Source organism: Dictyostelium purpureum (assembly GCF_000190715.1).
Source record: "Dictyostelium purpureum unplaced genomic scaffold DICPUscaffold_291, whole genome shotgun sequence".
NCBI lineage: Eukaryota > Evosea > Eumycetozoa > Dictyosteliales > Dictyosteliaceae > Dictyostelium > Dictyostelium purpureum.
The window spans coordinates 21,184-33,291 of record NW_003519627.1 but is presented as its reverse complement, the minus strand read 5'-3'; the positions used below and the strand labels follow the sequence as shown (position 1 = coordinate 33,291).

Sequence of the window (12,108 nt, the reverse complement as noted above, 5' to 3'; positions counted from 1 at the left end):
TATTGGGCAGTAGACTTTTACACAGCTGTCACCTTTGTAATTGCTCTTGTTGTTTTTAAATATGCAATTACCAATACTAAAAGATAAAATAAAACTAATGATACCAACAATAAATAAATAAATACACATGAATAAAAAATCTTCCATCTTTTTTACAATTATCTATAACAAAAAAAAAAGAAATATAATGAAAATATACACAAACAAAAGATTTATTATTTACAAAATAAAAAAAGAAAAAAAAATAAAAGGAATAATGTACAAGGTGAAAAAACGAATGAATATTATTAAGGTTGAGCTATTGTAAAAAAAATGAAGTTGATTAATGAAAAATAATGTGTGTGGTATGAAAATTATAATTTTTAATTAATAAAAAAAAAAAAAAATTTTTAAGACTCTTTTTTAAAAAATTAAAAAATTATAAACAATAAAAAAAAAAAATAAAAAAAATAAAATTAAACAAAAAAACAATTATCTATTTTCTTAATAATTTATTATAATTTATATTTAATGAATTTCTATTGATAGAATAGTTTCACCATTTTTTTTATTTAAAATTTAGATTTATAATATTTAATTTAATATATTCGTTTGATTTAAAAATTACTTTAAATTCTCTTTCGTTTGATATCCAAAATACCTAGGTTAACTTTTAAAATGTAAAAAAAAGATTTGAAAAAAAAAGATTAATTAATTATTTTATTATATAAATTTTAATCTTTATATAAATTGGTATTATATTTATAAATATATAAAAAATATTTAATAGATATTATAATTATTTTATTTGTTTTTTTTATAATTTATTGTCTATTTTTTATTTTTTTAATACAGTATTTAATATTTTTTTATTATATTTTTTATGAGTATAATGTCCTATTTGTTTTTTAATTTTGCTCTATTAATTTTTCTGTTTTCTTGTATTGCTGGTTGAAAAGTGACATCTCACTATTGCTCTATCAAAAATAGATTGGTTACCATAATTATCATGGGGGGGCTTCGGATAAAATTTTAGTATTACCAAGTTCAAAATATGCTGATACATCTACTATAATTGATACACTTTTTTGAATAGTGGTTCATCTTAATTCATTTGCTCCTCTAATATTAAAACCTTCTGGTGAAAATATGGTAATTTACTTTATATAAATTTTTTAAAATAAAATGTAATTATTATTAATTTTTAAAATGCAATATAATAATGTTATAATTTTAAAATCATCTTATTTGTAACTAATTTTCGGATATTGTTTTAATTAAAGAATTGCTATAATATTTTTGATAATTATGATTTATAAAGAAGATAGATAACTATAGATATAGCAATATTAAAAAAAAAAAAATTTAAATCGAACAAATATATTAAATTAATACCATAAATTTTAAATAAAAAAATAAGGTTGAAACTATTTTATCAAGTGAAATTCATTAAATAATAATTATAATAAATTATTAAGAAACTCTCACTTTAAAAGACAATTGTTTTTTTGTTTAATTTTATTTTTTTTTATTTTTTTTTATTGTTTATAATTTTTTAATTTTTAAAAAAAGAGTTTTTAAAAAAAATTTTTTTTTTATTAATTAAAAATTTATTTGTAAATAATAATTGTTATAAAATAATGTATTATTTTTTATACATATTTGTTTTTTTATTTTTTGTTGCTATCAGTTTAAATTTATCATTTTTTAATGGTAAATTTATATTCAAAGAAGACAGCTGGGTAAACCTCTACAGCCAATATTGGGAAGGTCAGATATACCAAAAACAAGAACAATTTCAACAACTTCAACAACTCCAACAAAACCAACAGAACCAACAGAACCAACAGAACCAACAAAAGAAACAAGAATTGAATCAAGAGGATGATGAAAATTTTTTAGCAAAACCTAAAAAAGTTATTTTCAAACCAGAAGAGTTACATCCATTAATGAAATGGAAATCGATTACAAATATTGGAGCAGGTTTATATAATATTGGTAATACATGTTTTATGAACTCAATTATTCAATGCCTCACTTATTCATCAACATTAGCAAATTATATGATCTCACGTGAACATAGTAAAAACTGTACCAATAAAAGTTTCTGTATTTTCTGCTCATTAGAAGATCACATTATTATCAGTCACAGAGAAACTGGTAAATCTATAACTCCAATAGTAATTGCTAAAAATATAGAAAAGGTTGCACCAACATTTAGAATTGGTCGTCAAGAAGATTCCCACGAATTTTTTTGTTTTGTAATCGATTCTCTTCAAAAGGTTTGTCTCTCTAAATTTCCAAAGGGTACAATTAGTCCACGTGATTCAATGACAACAATAATTGGTTCTATTTTTGGAGGTTATCTTAGAAGCCAACTCAAATGCTCTGTTTGCCAATATGAATCTAATAAATTCGACGAATTTATGGATTTAAGTATAGATATTAATCAAGCAGATTCATTAACTAAAGGACTTCAAAATTTTGTAAAACCAGAAATTCTTGATGGTGAAAATGGTTACAAATGTGCAAAATGTAAAAAGTTGGTTAAAGCAGAAAAAAGTTTACAAATTGAAATCTCACCTCCAATTTTAACAGTCCAAATTAAACGTTTTTCATTTTTAGACTCCTATGGTGGTAAAGATAATAAACATATTCAATTTGGTCAAACTTTAGACCTTTCACCATATATGACCCAAACAAATGTAATTATATAATTAAATAATTTAATATCAATAGTTATAAATAATAATACTAATATATTTTTTTTACAAAATTTTAGGATCATTCAATCTATGATTTATATGCAGTATTGGTTCATTTAGGTGATAGCACAAATTCAGGTCATTATTATTGTTATGTTAAAGGTACAAATGGAGTTTGGTATAAAATGGATGACTCAATGGTTTCACAAGTTAGTTTAAAATCTGTTTTACGTTCAAAGGCCTATATGTTATTCTATTCAAAGAGAGATACTGTAAAATCCATCAATACAAACACAAATTCAGTTATCCAAAAAAATACACTAGGTCTAAAGAGAAAATTAGAAGATGTAGTAAGTGAACTACCAAAACAAGATATTAAAAAACAAATTAAAATTAGTGAAACTGAAAAGAAACCAATTGTTGAAGATAAGAAATCACCAGTATTAAATGGTTCTAAGCTAACTAACAGAGATGCATCAGTAAAAGTTAAATCAAATCCAGTTAACACAAACACAGTTATCTCTAGAAATACAGTTTGTCAAAAGAGAAAATTAGAAGAAGATAGTGAACTACCAAAACAAGATTTTAAAAAACAATTTAAAATTAGTGAAACCAATTGTTGAAGATAAGAAATCACAAGTACAAAATAGTACCAACCAACACAGCTTCATCAGTTAAAGTTAAATCAACTCCAGCTCCAATTAAAAATCACCAGTATTAAATAGTTCCAAAACAACAGACAACAGCCTCAACAGAAATTGGAGACACCAATCAATTATAATCGTGCTGCTTCATTCAATAATCAACAATAGCTCCAAAGAAAATTACAACAAAAAACACTACTTTATTCGTTATCAATATACCACAATACTCAAGTGCATTATCACTATATCATATAATAGTTATAATAGTTCAATTCCTTTACAACATTCGATTATGTTCAAGTAAGTAATTCATACATTTATATATATAACAAATAAAACATATATTAATTACTATTTTCAAACAGAATTAATTTATCCTGGATCAAAATTTAAACCCTAACCATAGAGTCATCAAAACATTACAAATTACAACATCCTATTCAATAAACAGTCAAAAAGTTAATGCAAATAACCATAATTATAATCAATCTTTACTTTTCAAATAATGATGCTTTTCAATCTAATCGACATTGAAAATACCAACTTTGTTCTGGCCAAGCAACTATGGTATAACATTAAAACCTTTTAGATGAATAAAATAACTAGTAGTCCTAGTATAATCTCGTGCATCAAAAATGAAGAGAATATAATATACAAGTACCTGAAACTCATTCAACCCAAATTGTAGAAACAATCAAATGAAATTGGATATTCTCATGTCATATATTACCTCACCATAATTAAATTATAAATAACAGATAAAAAAGTATGTTTAGTACTATTTAATTATTATCATTCATTTCTATATTTCATAAAGAGTTAGTTTTATAATTATAGATTAAAAATTAATTAATAAAAAATAAAGATTTAACATTTATTACATTTTAAACTTTTTTATTTTATTATATTTTTTATTGGTTTTAAATTATCCAAATCAAAGTCGAAGTTATTCATATAGTTTAAAAATTTTACAAACAACTATCTATAATATTTCTGTAACTCTGTCAAGTTGCCCCTTTAAATATTTGTGTATATATCCCAGTAGGGGAATAATACCTGATTTAATTGCTTTCTTATTTCATATTCATTTTATGCTGTCTTTGGGTGTTGTCTGTGATTCTTTGAAAAGTATACCCCCAATTTTTAGAAAATATCAAAACGTTATCATAGCCATTTTAAATTTTTGATATTTATTTTTGATGGGATTTTTTTTTCTATTTTTTTTTCTATTTTTTCTTTGATAAAATTATTTTCTATAAACAAATACTATATTATTAATTACTGATGTTAATATAATTGATTATTATAATGTACAAAAAATAAATTTTTTATTTCTTTTTTTTATTTTGTGACTATTTAAACAAATAAAAAATATTTATTATTATATAAATTAAGAAAAAAATTTTGTGATTGCAATGAAAAGTGTAAATATTATTATTTTTGATATAGTGTATGTTTTTCTATATTCTATTATTATTATTATTTTTTTTTTTTTTTTTTTTTTTTTAGTTGATATAATTTTATCAATATATAACAACTTTCCATAAAATATTATTATGAAACTCCTCAGAGTTTTCTATATTGGTCTATCCTCATCTTTGCAGTTACTTTGAAAATGGTACTTGTAAGCTGTTGACCATGCAAGCATTACCCTTTTTTCTGAAATTTATATTTCCTTCAATGTCCGAGAAACTACTATTCTTGTTCGGTGGAATCACTTGAGAAAATACTATTTTCTTGTTCATTGTCTTAGGAATCGCATATATAATTACTCTGTACTTTTTGAATTCAATTATCTTTGGGTATCCTGTTCCTAATAGCAGTCTTACTTTCTTGAGATGAGGATGTTATTTATTTATATACCTATAAAATATAATATAATTTATAAAGCTATATATAATTTATAGGACTGAAAATAATATATGAAATGAAAAAATAAATTAAAAAAAAAAATTTTGGAAATTAAAAGTGAATATATATAAAATATTTAGGTGTATGAAAAATAAATGAAATGTAAAAAAAAAAAAGAAATAATACAAAGCAATTAAAAAAAATTTAAAAAAAAATAAATTAAAAAAAATAATAAAAAAATTTAAATTTAAATTAAAAGAATCCAAAAAAGTGTGTGAAAGGGCTAAATTTAGATAAAATATGTGTATTTTTTTAGGATTTATTTATATTTAAATTCATCTAAACTATAATAATTAACCACAAAAACATCTAAATTTAAAATAATATAGTTATCTTCAAAGATTCTTTAATACTGATTTCCAAAATTGCCAATATGGAGACCAAAATAAATAGCTCAAAAGTTTTCCATAATTTTTTTATTTATTTTTTGCAACTCCTATAAAATCCCACAAGTTGTATACAATACCATTGCCAATTACATAATTTTAACTGAATTAATCCTTTAATTATGTGGCAAAAAATTGTATGCCCGTTGAGCTTGGGTTTGACCGGAGTGTGTGGCTAAATCTTTTTATGAGCATGAACTCGAGGTGGCCTTTAATTTTTTATTTATTTTAAAATACCTTTTTTTTTTTTTTTTAAAGTAAAGATGATTCTTAATGATTCATTAAGTCATCATTTTATTGTGTTTTTTGTTTTTGTTTGGTATGTGTATAATACTTAAACAGAGTTTTACCACACTGCATACAAGTTGGACACGGTAAAGTCAATTCGTGTGTGATTCGGAAAACCTCCTGAAACTGGTTTTCGAACCCGGAGCGGTAACTTGTAGGAAATTTGCTCCCCCATTTTAAAACCCTGCCAATCTCCGAAAAGATAAATCTAAAAAATCGTGTATCGCCTAGACATGGGATCGAACCATGGACCTAGCGGTTAACAGCCGCTCGCTCTGCCTACTGAGCCATCCAGGCATAACTTGAAAAGTCATTAAATTATATCCCATTCGTTTTGAAGAATCGTAATAATTCAAGTTTCTTTTAATAACTAGATCCAGCTTGTCAACAATTTAGAGAAATTTAGTAAGGCATGGAATTCATATATCTTTAGAGTAAATATACCTATAAACCTGGAAATCTAAAGAACATTATCAATAAAATAAATAAAAAAAATTAATTAAAAAAAAAATTAAATAACAAAAACTAAATAATTAAAAACAAATAATTAAAAAAAAACTTAAAAGTAAATAAATAAAAGACGTGTTAACCTTTGCTCTATTCTAATTGAAAGGATAAGTCAAAAATAAATGTTTACAAATTAAAAGAAAAAAATTATACAAATGTTATGTTGTCAATTTTCAGAATCCAATAGTTTTTTTTAATGAATGCCTTTAAACAAAAAAATACCTACTGTAAATGAAATGGTTTTAAAACAAAACAACAACTCCAAATACCCTATTTCCTATTAAAAAAAGTAATGAAACAATTATAAAATAAAAAATATTAAAAAAATAAAAAAAGAATTATGTTTAATACTATTTTTAAAATTTATAATATTTTATTTTTTTTTTTTTTTTTTTTTTTTTTTTATAATTATTAATAAAACTTATTCTATTATAACTAAATATTATTTAAAATTATATAATTGGTACTTATATTTTAAATTATTGTTTATTGTTTATTATTTATTTTTTAATTGTTTTTTTTTTTTTTTATAATTAAATCTAATATTTATTATTTATTTTTTTCTTGACCACCATAATTAAACATTTCTTTAGTTTCAACACCATATTCAGCTCTAATGTCGTCAACTAATAAACCGTCTTCTTTTTGTGGTTGTACAATTTGTGGTTGTTCTTCAATTTCATCCTCTTCATCATCATAATCTTCATCTTCTTCAACATCATCTTCATCAAGTTCACCAAATTCATCAATAACTTCTTCCCATTCTTCTTTGCTGTAATCGCCCATGTACCATTTTCTATATTCTTCCATTTCGGCATTGCTTAAGCTGTAAACATTTGGATCTTCGATGGCGAATTCACCATTCTTGTAATTAAATAAGCCAAGTGATTTAGCATGTTTGAAAGTTTTTGCGATTTTCTTTTGATGTTTTAAGCAGTTACCAGAGAAAGCTCTTGGTAATAAATCACCTTCGGTGGTGACATATAAAGTAAGGAATGGTACATTGAGTGGATCAAGCTCCCAATTTGGATCTTTACATAATAAACAGTTGGAATGTTTCTTCTTTGGAATATGGATTTTACCGGTATTTTTATTATAAATTGTATTTGCTTGTGGTTCGTTACGAATTGATTCTAAAACATCTCTTTCGATTGCAGCTTTAGCCAAAGTGTATTTTTGTGATTCTTCTTCAGCACGTTTTTTAGCAACTTCTTTTTCAACGTCAACTTTATATTTGATGAAATTACGGATTAACTCTGGATCTTCTTTTTCGAGTTGTTCGATACGTTCTTGTTCGAGTTGTTCTTTAACTTGTTTAGTGATATTATTGAGGGCCCAAGTTGATGCATATTCTGGGGTTTCAGTTTCAAACTTTAATAATTTTTGTGAATCTTTAATACGACCATCAACTAAAATTTGTTGTTGCATAATTTCCTCTGGTGTCATATCTTGGACATCAACATTTGGTGTTTCATCTAAATTTTCTACATCGAAAGCATCATTTAAAGTTGTTGGTGATTCAATAAATTCTGGTTCTTCTCCTTCGGCTAATTCGGCAGCATCTTCTAATGGTTGGTTACCTTCTTCAAAATCGAAAAGATCTTTTTCATAAATTTCGGCCATATTTTCTTTTTCTGAAATATCTAATTCGTCAATGTCTTCTTCACTTGCATCAGCATCTTCTGAGTCTTCAGATTCTTCGTCGGCAGTGACTTCTTCATCCTCTTCTTTGGCTAATCTCTTTAATACTTTTGGGTCTGATATATCTAATGGAATTTCACTTTCCATGAGTTCATCGTAGGCACCTGTTGGCATTGGTGCATGACCTTCTGGGGTTAAGATTGAATGGTTGGTAATTGTGCTTGCAAGTGGATGGAACTTCTTATTGAATGAATTTTCAAAGACGATTGGGTTCTTTTGGAAACCTTCGATATCGATGTTACCGTTTTCATCAATGTGATTAACAAGATGTTGTTGTAAAAATTTAATATTTCTTAAATTGGTTTCGAGTGCTTGTTTACCAGAGTCTTCGATTCTATATAATGCTTTGAGATCTTTTTTGAATTGCTTATATTCTTCTTCAGTAAACTCTTCGACGTCAGATTCTTTTAAGTCTTCTTCTTTAAAGATTATTTTGTCTTTTAATGGAATTGATGGATCGAGGAAATCAAAAGCCAACTTTTTGTATTCTGGGTTATTTTTGATGTTTTCTGCAAATTTCTTAAGTGTATCTCTGAGTTCATCTTTTTTGGCGATCAATGAAGTGGATGAAATATCGATTTGGTATGGATCTCTATAAAGTACTGACTCTTCTAAATCTTCAATCATAGCTTGTTTGTAAATATTTTGAAGGTTTCTTTGTTGGTCAACTTTTTCGTCTTGCTCTTCTTGATTATCTAAGAAACCAGTGTTTTTAAATCTTTCAAATTCAAATCTATTGACATTCTTTAACTCTGATTTAGTTTTAATACCTTTCTTTTCTATGAATAATTTCCATTGTTCTAAATCTTTTTCTTTTTGTTCCTTGCTTTGAACTACAAAACTGACTAATGATGGATCTAATTGTTTTTCGATTGATTTGATTTCTTGTGAAAGTGATGAAATCTGTTCTTCTTTACCACCTGCAATCCTTAATTGTGTTAACTTTTGTACTAAATCACTCTTTTTTCTTAATAAATCTCTTTCTCTTTTAAATTCTTCAAATGATTTAACCCCATCTTTATTACTTGAATAATTTCTGATTACTAAATTTGATGTGAATGTAAATTTTTTGCAATTATTAATTGATCTAATAATTGATTGCATCTTTTTTTTTTTTTTTTTATTTAATTTTGTTATTAAACAATATTAAAACAAAAATAAACAATATATATAATATTATATAAAAAAAAAAATAATGCAACAAATACTGAAAAAATAAATAAATAGTAAAAAAAAAAATTCGAAAAAAAATTAAAAAAAAATAAAAAATTAAAATAAAAAAAAATAAAAAAAAAAAAATGAAAATTTTTTTTACAAAACACTTTCGTTTTTTTTTTTTTTTTTTTTTTTAACACAAACAAGTTTTGATCAATGTAGTTCAATTTTGAAATAATAAAAAAACATAAATAAACAATGAGATTTTTTCATTATTTTTTAAACAATATGATATCAAAAAAAAACATATTCATTTAGTAAAATTTAAAAATAGATAAAAAAAAGGAGGAAGTTATTTATTATCTATAAATGAAAAAAATAAAAATAAATAAAATTTTATGACATTTTTGAAAAAAAAAAAAAAATATTTGATTTATTTGATATGTTTTTATTTATTTGGCTAATAATATTTTTTTATTATTTACAATGTTATCTAAAGATTTTAATTACAATATATTATATCTGCGAGTTAGGAAATTAAGAAAAATTCAGTTCAATTGTTATTTAGGAAATAAGTAATAAAAAAAAAAAAATAAAAAAAAAAAAATAAAAAAAAAAAAAATCGTTTATTTTTTTTTTTTTTTTTTTTTATTTTTTTTTTTGAAAATTTAATACAAAATATCTGAAGGAGTTAGCAATTATAATTACTAAAACTTTTCCAATTTGTTTTTATTTTAAAATTTTTTTATTTATATTATTATTTTTTTTTTAAAATTTAGTTGCGTCTCAACATCTTTTGGGATACTTTTCGACTTTATGTCAAATCAATAGGGATTCGTTTATTTATTTATTTATATATATTTTTATATTATTTGTGCAAAAATAATAATAATAACATTAAAATATATAATCAATTATATCAGTAATAATAATAAGGTTGTTTTTATTTAAATAAAAATAATAAATAAAATTTAATAAAATAGATATTTTAAAAATTTTAAAATTATAAATAAATTTTATTTATTTAATACAAATAAATAAATCAAAATGTTCAATAGAAAAGTAACACTTTATAATAAACCCAACAATGGTAAAAAAAACAATACAAGTAAAATATTTTTAATGGTTATTGTTATTGCCATCTTAGTTATTGTATTTGTTCAAAGTGCCAGTATTTCATCCTATAGCGGTTCAATAAACACCGATTCTGTCAGTAAAGCAATAGAACAACAAATCGTTGAAAAACAACAACAACACGAAAAAAAAGTCGATAATCAACAACAAATCATTGATCAACAAGTTGAAAAACAACAACAAGCTGAAAAACAACAGCAACAACAACAACATTTAAAAAAAGAGGAGGACCAAGTAAAACCAGAGCAAACAGGTCAACAAACAGGTCAACAACAATTTTTATTATTTGAAGAAAATAGAAAGGAATTAGAGCAAACTCCAGAGCAAACTCAAACACCCACACCAACAGAAGCATCAGAGCAACAAAAAGAACAAGAGCAACAAAATAATGGTGATTCAAATGATGAGGTTCAAGTTCAATATGAAAGAATGACAAAAGAACAAAAAATAATTTTGGCGGAACATCAAAGAAGAATTCAAAATAAAGTTAGAGTTCCACCAAGCTATAAACAAAAGGAAAAACCAAGAATAGATATTGAGATTGATATATTAACCAAAAAAGAAAGAGAACATCTTCAAAGAGTTGTAATTCAAGAGTGGAAAGATGAAGTTGAAATCTTAAAGAATTTAGATATTGACCCAGGTTATGCATCAATCCCAAAAATCCCAGAGGACTATACACCACCAACTGGCGAAGAGTTGGAACGTAAAATTAAAGATCAAACTTGGAAATTAAAAAAAGAAGAAAACCCATTCCTCTTACCAAAACCACATATTTTTATTCATGTACCAAAAACAGCTGGAAGTTCATTAGCAGGTATTTTTAGAAGAAATGAAAAGCGTGATTCATTCGCTCACCATTGGATGCACCCAAACTATAGAGAATTGGAAAATGTAGTTAAGAAAGATACTGTTTTCGGTCATATCAGATATGGTCTTCATAATTATTATGAACGTGTATATCCAGATCGTTTACCAGCCAACGAATATGGTTTAAACAAGTATTCATACATCACAATGCTCAGAGAACCAGTCGATAGAGTAATTTCAAACTATTACTACCATAGACAAAATAGAAAAGATCCATTCCACGATCTCGCAATGAAATACGAACTTAGGGATTGGATTAAGGTTAGCGCCGCTGCCAATAATGAACAAGCTAGAATGATTTGTGGTTTAGGTTGGAGCGATTTTGGAAACGAAACCATATCGCAAATAGCTCATCATCACTTAAAGTATACTTTTAAACATGTTGGTATTACAGAGGATTTCGTTGGTTCATTAGTTTTATTATCACATTATTCAGGTCTTCAAAATATTAGATTCTCAAAAATCAATACAGGTAGACAAAGAGTTTCAGTTGATACCATTCCAGATGATGTTATTGAAGAAATTAAAGAAAGAAACTGGATCGATATTTCATTATACGAAATGGCTAAAGATATTTATAATAAACAAATTGATTTAATTGGAAGAGAATTCTTTGAAAAAGAAGTACAAGAATACAAAGGAAAATTCATGAACAAATATTCTTTACCATCAAATGGAATAAGAAGTTAAAAAAAATAAAAAAATAAATATATACTATAAAAAATAATAATATTTTTTTTTAAATTAAAAAAGCTTTATAAGGTTTCTTATTTTATTTATTTTATTTTATTTTATTTTATTTTATTTTATTTTATTTTATGTTTTTAT

The 12,108-nt window shown here is 24.2% G+C and overlaps 3 protein-coding genes across 3 annotated transcripts; 2 read left to right on the top strand and 1 right to left on the bottom strand.

Moving 5' to 3' along the window:
- Positions 1-1,619: 1,619 nt before the first annotated feature.
- DICPUDRAFT_156310 (uncharacterized protein) lies at positions 1,620-3,307 on the top strand (the record flags this gene model as incomplete). The annotated part of the gene is made up of 2 exons (XM_003291643.1): positions 1,620-2,684; positions 2,762-3,307. 2 exons carry the CDS (start codon positions 1,620-1,622, stop codon positions 3,305-3,307), a joined length of 1,611 nt encoding a protein of 536 aa, XP_003291691.1.
- A 3,662-nt stretch (positions 3,308-6,969) lies between these two features.
- On the bottom strand, positions 6,970-9,225 carry DICPUDRAFT_82347 (uncharacterized protein; the record flags this gene model as incomplete). Its single annotated transcript, XM_003291636.1, has 1 exon — positions 6,970-9,225. The coding sequence occupies one exon, from the start codon at positions 9,223-9,225 to the stop codon at positions 6,970-6,972; it is 2,256 nt and encodes a 751-aa protein (XP_003291684.1).
- A 1,098-nt stretch (positions 9,226-10,323) lies between these two features.
- On the top strand, positions 10,324-11,970 carry DICPUDRAFT_89500 (uncharacterized protein; the record flags this gene model as incomplete). Its single annotated transcript, XM_003291642.1, has 2 exons — positions 10,324-10,663; positions 10,898-11,970. 2 exons carry the CDS (start codon positions 10,324-10,326, stop codon positions 11,968-11,970), a joined length of 1,413 nt encoding a protein of 470 aa, XP_003291690.1.
- Positions 11,971-12,108: the final 138 nt, after the last annotated feature.